Source organism: Vigna unguiculata, chromosome 6 (assembly GCF_004118075.2).
Source record: "Vigna unguiculata cultivar IT97K-499-35 chromosome 6, ASM411807v1, whole genome shotgun sequence".
In the NCBI taxonomy this organism is placed as follows: domain Eukaryota; kingdom Viridiplantae; phylum Streptophyta; class Magnoliopsida; order Fabales; family Fabaceae; genus Vigna; species Vigna unguiculata.
This window is the reverse complement of record NC_040284.1, coordinates 11489251-11500386: the sequence shown is the minus strand read 5'-3', so window position 1 is coordinate 11500386 and position 11136 is coordinate 11489251. Positions and strand designations below refer to the sequence as shown.

Here is an 11136-nt window from a genome sequence, read left to right as displayed (position 1 = left end):
TGAGAATAAGGTTAAGCAAAACTTATCTTAGTGGAAAGGAAAATTTATGTCTTTCACGAGTTGAGTGTGTCTAGTTAGATCTGTCTTTATAGTTGTACCTATTTATTTATGTATTTCTTTAAAATTTCAACATGGATTAGTGAACAAATCATGAGAATATAAAGAAAATTTTTATGGGGTTAGGATGTAGTCAAGAGAAAAATAGCATGGTTTAAATGGGAAACCTTATGTAAATCAAAGGAAGAAGAGGGTCTTGACATTAAAGACTTAAAACGATTTAATGTGGTCCTTCTGGACAAGTGAAAGTGGAGACTGTGTAATGAAGAGAAGAGATTATGGAAAGATATTTTAGATTCAAAATATGGATCATGAAGAAATTTGGATGATAGAAAATGTGAAAAAAATATATATAATAAAATTCATAATTACAAAATTGTCATCTTCTAACTTATTTTCATAGGTGAATTTCAATTATTATATTTTTTTTAATAATGATCTCTTTATTTTAATATGATACCTTTATTTTACTAATATTTTCTCTCTTACATATTGTAAAATTTGGTATATATATATATATATATATAAGCAGCGTTACTAATTATCATGGCCTGAGAATACATGGTTAAATTAATATCAGCATCTTGGGATTTAAGAGTATTTAGGATAACTCCTAGAATATATTCGCCATCTTGTATAAAATATATAGTAATTTGAAAAGCCTAATGATCAAAGCTTTCTAATAGTTATCATAAAAAATAAAATAAAAAATGAAAAATGAACTTATCCTATAACAAGTGATTAATGTGATCAATAAGTTGAATCCAAAAGCCTAAATAGAAGAGAGATCTACATCACTGGATAATCCATAATTGATATTGAAAACGATATTAAGATTCCCAAATTGATTTTTTTAGTGCCAAAAGCCTTACTGAAGACTGTCTTTATATTCACATAGCAAACGTCCAAATTTACTTTCACATTATATTAGGGAGCATCAATTTGAATTTTAAAATATTATTAGAAATATATTTGAACAAATTTTTAAATATTTTAAAACATAAAATTATTTTCTTCATAAACTAAAATTAACCAATGCATAAGTTAATTTGTAAAAAACTGTTTTATATAACTTTTCTTTTTAACTTATGTATAACCGAACTTTAATTTATTAAAAAGTTTGTTTTTATTATAAATTTTTTTCTTCTAAAAGTATTTGTAGAAAAAACCATTCAAATATTTCGATACTTAATTCTCTAAGAATTATTATGTAATATTATTATTATTATTATTATTATTATTATTATTATAAAGTAAATATAAATAATTTTTATAGTTTTATTATAAATAGTTATTTTAATTTAAAAAATAGTTAAGGTCAACTAAAAAATACCAATTTTAAAAAAAATAATTAAAAGGTAAAATTTGTAAAATGATTATTTTAATTTAAAAAAAACAGCTATTTAAAGGGTAAAAATAGATTTATATAATAGTATAAATATATATTATATCTCTATAAATATATACATATAGAAAATATATATAAATATTAATTAGGATAATAATATCAATAAATATAACATACGTTTAAATCTTTATCGAAGAAATTATGTTAGTTAAAATGATTAAGGAAACAAAATATTATCAGTTTTAATAACTTGAAAAGGAAAACAAATTGATTTTTGATTGAATCTAAAAGCTTAATGGGAACTGTCACAAAAAGAAAAGGCATGCGACTACATATTTTTTAATAAGAATTCCTACATTAAAATATTTACTAAAAATTAAAAGTTAAATTTATAATATAGAGTTCATTATCAGCATGTTTGTTTGGTAGGTGAAATAATCAAATTCGTGCTTTATTTGAGACTTATGTTATTTTGATAAATACAAAAAGTTTTTGTTAAATTAACTATATTTTAGTAATTTTTACTGATAAAAAAAAATATTTTAGAAACTTTTAACTTTTTGTTATTATCGTTACATTAGTGTTATATTTTATAGTCTACCAGTGCCAAAAAAGACACAAATCTGATAAGTTAAAAGAGACAAATCTGATAATTAACTATGCGATTATAACAGTATATAAGATTAAAAGAATTGAATTATTATTAGATGGTCGTTAAGAAAATGTCCATCAATTTTTTAATTTTTTTAAATTTTCTTAATGTTTTTTAAATATCCACGTGTCAATCCACAGTGTGACACGTGTCAACCTAGCAGTATCACCTGTTAAAGTCAATGTTCTATATTCAATTTGGTCCTATATTTGTTATTTTTGTTCAATTTAGTCTCAATCTTGTTTAAAATTGACAAATTTTGTACATATTGAAGATATGACAAAATTCAATTTTATATCAAAGTTATAATGATATGAATTTTAATATACTATATAAAATATTTAATAAAAAAAATGTGAATTTTAATATAAAAATTAAATTTGGTTTCAATTTGGAGAGGAACAAAATTGGTTCATGTTAACAAACATTAGAACTAAATTGAACAAAAATAACAAATATAGAGACCAAATTGAATATAGAACATTGACTTTGACACGTGGCACGTTATTAGGTTGAAATGTGAAACTTTTAAAAAAAATATAAAAAATTGAAAAAAAATTAAAAAAAATTAAAAAAATTAAATTAAAATTTAAAAAAAATAAAAAAATCACGAAGTGATATGTGACCATCACTGTTCATAGTCGTTAATGATTTAAATAGTGTTAGCAAAAAAGGCCCAATTGAACAAAATTAACGAAAATTGGGACATATTTGAACACAAAAACAAAATTATGACTTATTTAACAAAACTTGACGAAAATTAAAACCAAATAGATATTTTAACCTTTTTAATTATATTTAATATTTTTAAATATTTGATAAATGAATAATTTTATTTACGCACTTATATGTTGTGCGTGTAAACATTCTGAACACAAATATAAAATTTATAATTTAAACAAACGGTGCATACATTTCACACTATTGTGCTATCCTGCACTTTTAACCATATTTAATTTTTTTAAATATTTGAAAAATGAATAATTTTATTTACGCACTTATATGTTGTGCGTGTAAACATTCTGAACACAAATATAAAATAAATATAAAATTTATAATTTAAACAAACGGTGCATACATTTCACACTATTGTGCTATCCTGCACTTTTAACATTTGTCATTTATTCATGTATTTGTATTTTATCTTAGAAATTACATGAAAAGGATGAGTATTTATTTAATTTGGTATCAATATATCTATAAAATTTAAAAGATTTATATTTTCGAATGGTTTTATCTTTAATTTTTTTAATAAAAAATTAATCTCCATTATCTAAATCAAATTATTTTTAAAATTCTCATAATCTTTTCTCATCATTAATACTTTTAGTGTATCTTTCTCTTATCACTAAAAAGCCTTAACATGCTTATACTTTCATTAAATTTTGTTTCAAATCTTAAGTTTGTTTTTAATTTATTTTATGATCATAAGTATCTTTGAACCTTTAAAACATATATTTGGTTGCAAGGATTACTAATTCTGTTAACAAACTATTAGGCAAGATATTCAAATCTTCTGCATTAGATTGAGAACGTGTTTCATAGTTTTATTTTGAGGAAATTTATAAACAATTTAAAATGGTTTTCAAGGATGTGTAAATAAAAAATGTACATAGAGGGTGAAAAACAATGTATTATTGTAATGTTTAATGAAACAAAATCTAATTTTCAATCTATATCACACTACACAAAAATATCTCATTAATAATCGATTTTAATGACTAAAAGTTATCAGTCACTATAATGACTAATGTAAATATAAATTTATAAAATAAAAAATTATTGGTTACTAATATAGTCGTTATCATAAATAAAAATTTATAATTAGTCGTTAAATTTAGAAACCAATTATAATTTTTTATTCATAATAGTAATTATTCCAGTAACTAATATTTTTTACTTTGTAATTGGTATCTAAATTAGTCATTACAATGACTAACATTTTTTGTCACAAACTAATTACTAATAAGGTATATTTTTTTAGTCCGAACCTAACATTGAAATTCAAAATTTGTTTAAGAGGAAATGTAATTTTCTATTAACCTAAAAGACCATATTTGTAATTCTTGGTCTACTTTAAATTCGTTAGCTGCCACAATCTTTTTACACTCTTTTACAAGGTTATAGGGGTTTAACTGGCTTTTTTGTATTTAGGGGTCGTTTTAATTTCAAATTTGTAAAAATGGGTCCGTTGAATTTTTTTTTGCAAAATAGGGTCAAGTCGTCGTGATGGAGGACGACATTAAAGGTGAAGTCGTCCTCCACCGTGCCGGTTTCTTTTTTTTTTTTTTTTTCCAAAAAGCGAAACCGTGCTCTCAGAAGCCGGTTTCTATATATTTTAAAAGTTAAGTCGTCCTTGGGCATGACGACTTCACTTTTTGGTTTTTTTTTACACATTCAGCTTTATATATATATATATTTTTAATTATATATTATTTAGTTTATTACGAAAGAGAAAAGTGTGTTTCTATTTAGAAAAGCAGTGCCTATAAAAGCATATCTAGGAAAATATTAAGGAACTGTTTTGGAAAAAATTGGATCCTGCAGTAAGGCCTAATTCCTTATAGCGCTGGTTGAGACTCAATTCACATGAGTGTTGATTGGGGATACAGATTGCCCATTTTGACAGCCCCCCCTCAAGCTGGACGTAAATGTTGAGAAGTCCCAGCTTGGACATGAGAGAGTTGAAAGTGGCTAGAGAAAGAGCTTTTGTCATAATATCTGCTTGCTGATGCTGAGTGCTGATGTGCAGAAGTTTGATGATACCTTGCTTAAATTTTTCTCTAATCAAGTGACAGTTTATTTCTATATGCTTCGTCATCTCGTGGAAGACCTAGTGGGAAGGTATTTGAATGGCAGAGAGGTTGTCACAGTACAAAAGAGAGGGCTGCTGGTGATGAATTCTGAGATCTTGCAGGAGATGGTGAAGCCATTGTATCTCACAAGCGGTGGAAGCAGAACATCTTCCTCTAATAAGGAATTTTGATGATGATGATGACTTATGAAGAAGTATGGAAGACTTGATGATGATGCATGGAAAATGTTGAAGACTTAAAAGAATGCTTCGATTCAAGAGATTAATTGAAGACTTAAGAGTTTAGTTGTTTAAAGTGTTGTAATATGTGTACATTATTTAAGATAGTTAAAATAGTAGGTCAAGAGTCAAAAGGCAGAACCCAAACAACAAAGCACTGAGAGAAAATTCTTATTTTTACAAAACGCACTGTGATAATCGATTATCACTTATGATAATCGATTATCATAAGTTTTCTTTTAAATTTTTCAGAAACTGCTTTGAAATAATCGATTATTTCAGAGGATAATCGATTATCAATACGAAACAATGTTTTTCAGAAACTGCTCTGGAATAATCGATTATCACTTATGATAATCGATTATCTATGGCAGTTGTGACTTAACCTTTCATATTCTTAACCTAATTTCTAAATAGGCCTCTATAAATAGAGTGGTTGGCTTCCATTGTAAACACACAGAAGTTAGAGAAGTCTGAGTACTTGAGAACTCTCTGTGGGAAGGCTTTGAAAAACCTAGTGTGGGTAGAGCGATAACTTTCATCAAGTGGGATCTTGAGGGATTGAGTGCTGCTGCTGTTGCTAGGAGAAGCCGATCATCCTTTGTGTGATTCAAAGGAGGTGTTCATTCCTTGTGTGATTCAAGGAAGGTGTTTTCATCCCTTGTGAATTTCAAGGGAGGTGTCTTCATCTCTTGTGTGATTCAAGAGAGGTGTTTTCTAAACCCTAATCTTTCTTATCATTGATTGTAAGTTTGATTTATTTTAGTGATTTAGTTAATCTCTGTTTTGAAAGATTAACAACTGGACGTAGGGTCTTTTGATCCGAACCAGTATAAATACTTTGTGTAATTTTCTCTTCTCTACTCTCTTTAGTTTATTGTGTTTATTAGAAAATAAAGGAAAGAATTTTAATTGATCTTTGATATTAAAAGGGAAAATATTAAAAGCACAATTTTTATTAAGAACCCAATTCACCCTCCTCTTGATTTTGTCCGCACGCTCAAACATTCCGCTGCGTGATACCAACAATTGGTATCAGAGCTTGCTTTGATAGTTATTCAAATTTTTCGAAAATGGTTGGACAAAATCAAACTTTTGCTGAGGGTGCGTCTATTGACAGACCTCCACTTTTTACTGGTGAAAATTATCCTTTCTGGAAAATCAGGATGCAAATCTTTTTGGAGTCTATTGATAGAGGTATTTGGGATGCTATTTTAAATGGTCCTTTTGTTCCTACTATTACTGTTAATAATTTGCAGGAACCTAAGCCTTTTTCCCAATGGACTGCGGAAGAAAATAGAAGGGCTCAATATGATGTTAGGGCCAGAAATATAATATCATTTGCACTAACTCTTGATGAATTTTATAGAATTTCAGTTTGTACAAGTGCCCAGGAAATGTGGGAGATTTTACGAGTAACCCATGAAGGAACAGATGATGTTAAGCGTGCAAGGAAGAACTCATTAATTCAAGAATATGAGATGCTCCGAATGCAACAAGGCGAAACCATCTGTGATGTGCAAAAGCGTTTTACGCACATCGTCAATCATCTTTCTGGGTTAGGTAAAAATTTTGATATTGATGAGTTAAATATAAAAATTCTAAAATCTTTGAACAGGACATGGCAGCCAAAGGTTACGACGATCACTGAATCTCAAAATCTTACAATAATGTCCATGGCGGCTCTTTTTGGTAAATTGAGAGAGCATGAACTTGAACTTGGGCGTTTAAATGAAGAAGAGGACCAAGGAAGGAAAAGGAACATAGCTTTCAAATCTGAGATCATCAAAAGCAAAATCCCCAAAGAAGATAATGACTCTGATGATGAGAATATGAGTCTAATGATAAAGAAGTTCACAAAGTTTATGAAGAGCAATGGCAAAGGTCATCACAAAAGGTATAAAAACGAAAACCAAAACTTTGTTTCAAAATTCAATTGCTATGGATGTGGTGAAACAGGTCACGTAAAAATGGATTGCCCAAATGCTAAAAAGGGTAAAGAGAAGAACGGCAAAAAGGTTTTCAAGAAAAAGAAATCGGAGGATAACGATTCAAGTTCTTCTTCAAGCTCATCCAGCTCTAATGAATCTGATGAGGAAGCAAATCTATGTTTGATTGCTGAACATGACTCTTCTGATAGTGAGGTAAGTTCTTGTAGTAATGACAATGATTATGATTCTTTGTATGATGCATTTCAACAACTACTTCATAAATCTAGTAAGTTAGATGCCGCTCACAAGAAATTAAAATATGATTTTAAGGAGTTACAAAGTAAGTTTGAAAAATCTCTTGAAGAAGAAGAAATTTTGAAAAATAAAATTTCAATTTTAGAAAATAAAGAGACTGAAATTATTGAATGTGCATCTTGTAAAAGCTATATGTTTGATTTAAATATTCTAGAAAAACAACTTGAAGATGCATTAGAAATTAAAAGTGTTAAAAAGCCTAATTTTAAGAAAAATGATTTAAGTAACAACAAGCAAGCTCCTAAGAATAAGAATAAAAGAGCCCATAGGGTATGGGTAGAAAAAGGTAAACGTTATTCTAGGAATATAAATTGTGTAACATGTTTTTATTGTATGCTAAAGGAGCACAGTTCAAATAAATGTAGAATCAAACATTTTGATGTCCCTAATGGAAGATATGCTTGGATTCCTATTATAAAGTAACATGTCTCTAACCTTAAAGGACCAAAAGAAGTTTATTGGGGACCAAAATTTTATTGTTCTCTATCTCACAGGTTATTTAAAAAAAAAAAATCAAGAAAGTCCCTTTGGATGTTCAAAGATCTAGTATATTTATCAAACTTTTGGTATCCTGGTGAGTTATATGATTTTATAATGGGTTTGAGAATATTAGATATGTGAAAAAGAGGTAAAAATCATTAATTTCAGTGTTTTCCGAAAAACTCCGCTGTGATAATCGATTATCTCAGGTGATAATCGATTATCAGTAATCGATTATCTCAGGTAATAATCGATTATCAGCAAATTTGGAAATTTTTGTTCATGGGTATGAACCAATAATCGATTATCTTAAGCTGATAATCGATTATCTTGCATAGTAGGACACATATTTTCAAATTTTTTACCGTTTGAGTGAGCTTTTCAAAAATTTAGACCATGAGCAACAACTAGGTACTTCGTAAATGCAAATTAAACGTTGGAGTTCATTTTGTTAATATAACATTTCCTTCTTTAAACCCATATTTTTTAATCTTTATAGTCTTTCTTTCATTTAGGGGGAGTCTTTGATTTAGGGGGAGTCTTTGATTAAGGGGGAGTATTTGTTCTTGAAATGTTTGTATCAAAAAAGTGTTTTTATATCTTAAACAATTTTTTAAGGGAACTTAAGTTATCTGATTTAAGGGGAATTGTCTAAAGAATTCATTTTTGATTATAATCAAAAAGGGGGAGATATATTTGTGTTATTATCTTGTGATAAGTTGTACCTATTTAAAGGGAAGATATATGTTTATTGATATCTTGTAATATCTTATGTTTTAAAAGGAGAGAAAAATTAATTATCTTTTATTTTGATTAACTACTCTTTTCTCTTAAGTTGTTTATTAAGAACAGGACATATCACAAGTCTTCAGTAATTTTTGATCATCATCAAAAAGGGGGAGATTGTTGACAAAAAGAAGAAGATGAACATCTTCCTCTAATAAGGAATTTTGATGATGATGATGATGACTTATGAAGAAGTATGGAAGACTTGATGATGATGCATGGAAAATGTTGAAGACTTAAAAGAATGCTTTGATTCAAGAGATTAATTGAAGACTTAAGAGTTTAGTTGTTTAAAGTGTTGTAATATGTGTACATTATTTAAGATAGTTAAAATAGTAGGTCAAGAGTCAAAAGGCAGAACCCAAACAACAGAGCACTGAGAGAAAATTCTTATTTTTACAAAACGCACTGTGATAATCGATTATCACTTATGATAATTGATTATCATAAGTTTTCTTTTAAATTTTTCAGAAACTGCTTTGAAATAATCGATTATTTCAGAGGATAATCGATTATCAATACGAAACAATGTTTTTCAGAAACTGCTATGGAATAATCGATTATCACTTATGATAATCGATTATCTATGGCAGTTGTGACTTAACCTTTCATATTCTTAACCTAATTTCTAAATAGGCCTCTATAAATAGAGTGGTTGGCTTCCATTGTAAACACACAGAAGTTAGAGAAGTCTGAGTACTTGAGAACTCTTTGTGGGAAGGCTTTGAAAAACCTAGTGTGGGTAGAGCGATAACTTTCATCAAGTGGGATCTTGAGGGATTGAGTGCTGCTGCTGTTGCTAGGAGAAGCCGATCATCCTTTGTGTGATTCAAAGGAGGTGTTCATTCCTTGTGTGATTCAAGGAAGGTGTTTTCATCCCTTGTGGATTTCAAGGGAGGTGTCTTCATCTCTTGTGTGATTCAAGAGAGGTGTTTTCTAAACCCTAATCTTTCTTATCATTGATTGTAAGTTTGATTTATTTTAGTTATTTAGTTAATCTCTGTTTTGAAAGATTAACAACTGGACGTAGGGTCTTTTGATCCGAACTAGTATAAATACTTTGTGTAATTTTCTCTTCTCTACTCTCTTTAGTTTATTGTGTTTATTAGAAAATAAAGGAAAGAATTTTAATTGATCTTTGATATTAAAAGGGACAATATTAAAAGCATAATTTTTATTAAGAACCCAATTCACCCTCCTCTTGGCTTTTGTCCGCACGCTCAAACATTCCGCTGCGCGATACCAACAGCACGATATTCAGCTTCCGAAGAACTCCTAGAAACAATCTGTTGTTTCTTAGATGTCCAGCAAATAGGAGAATTACAAATATAGATTATGTATCCGATTACAGATCTTCTGGTGAGGGGACATCCAACCCAATCTGAATCAAAAAAGGCTTTTAACTGCAAACTGCTACTGGAATCAAAGAATATGCCTTGTCCTGGATGCTGTTTTAAGTAACGGAGGATTCTCATGGAGGCACGATGATGTAAATCAGTTGGAGCAACAATGAATTGACTCAGATGGTGCACAACAAAAGTGATATATGGCCTTGTGTGAGTAAGACAAATGAGGCGACCCAAAGCCTTCGAAACGGAGCAGGGTCAGTTAGGATATCCCCAAGTTCAACGATCTTGTGCCTAGAAAAGTTCATCGGTGTTGATATAAGGGTTGATCCAAGCATTTCAGGCTCCTTTAAGATGTCAAGAGTGTATTTTCTTTGACATAAATATACACCCTTGCTACTCACAACCTCAAAACCAAGAAAATATGTCAAATTACCTTGATTTTTTATTTTAAAAGTGCAGTCAAGTAAATTAGTGATGTTGTTTATTTCATTTATATCATTTCCAGTTAAAATAACATCATCCACATATATGAGCAAGGTTGTGACATAAGAATTATTGAATTTTAGATACAAAGAATTATCGATAAAGGATTGAGTGTATCCATGAGAACATAAGAAATATGAAAGTTTAGAGTACCATTGTCTACTAGCTTGCTTAAGGCCATACAAAGATTTGTGTAGATGACAAACATGACTTCTATCATGATGACTAAAACCTGGAGGTAACTGCATATATACTTCTTCATCTAAATTCCCATGTAAAAAAGCATTTTTGCATCTAATTGTTTTAAATGCCAATTATGAATAGAAGCTAAGGATAGGAGTAACCTGATGGTTGTTATTTTGGCTACAGGTGAGAATGTGTGTAGATAGTCCAACCCCTCCTTTTGATTGTAACCTTTGTCCACTAAGCGTGCCTTGTAGCGCTCTAGGCTTCCATCAGCTCTATACTTAACTTTGTACACCCACTTGCATCCAATAACATGCTTTCCTTTTGGTAGAGGGATCACAGTCCAGGTTCCGTTCTGCTCAAGAGCTTTCAGTTCCTCTGCCACAGCCTTTTGCCAATTTTCATGTTGTGAAGCAACTTCATATGATTCTGGTTCTTCGTGAGAGTCAATGGAGCAAACAACCTACTTGAAAGAAGGAGACAACCTAGCTAGAGAAACAAAAGCATTAATAGGG

At 29.4% G+C, this 11136-nt stretch overlaps 1 protein-coding gene across 1 annotated transcript; it reads left to right on the top strand.

Annotated features, from left to right (window-relative positions):
* Positions 1-6257: 6257 nt before the first annotated feature.
* LOC114188414 lies at positions 6258-11092 on the top strand. The gene is made up of 3 exons (XM_028077001.1): positions 6258-7362; positions 10760-10804; positions 10953-11092. The coding sequence occupies exons 1-3, from the start codon at positions 6258-6260 to the stop codon at positions 11090-11092; spliced, it is 1290 nt and encodes a 429-aa protein (XP_027932802.1).
* Positions 11093-11136: the final 44 nt, after the last annotated feature.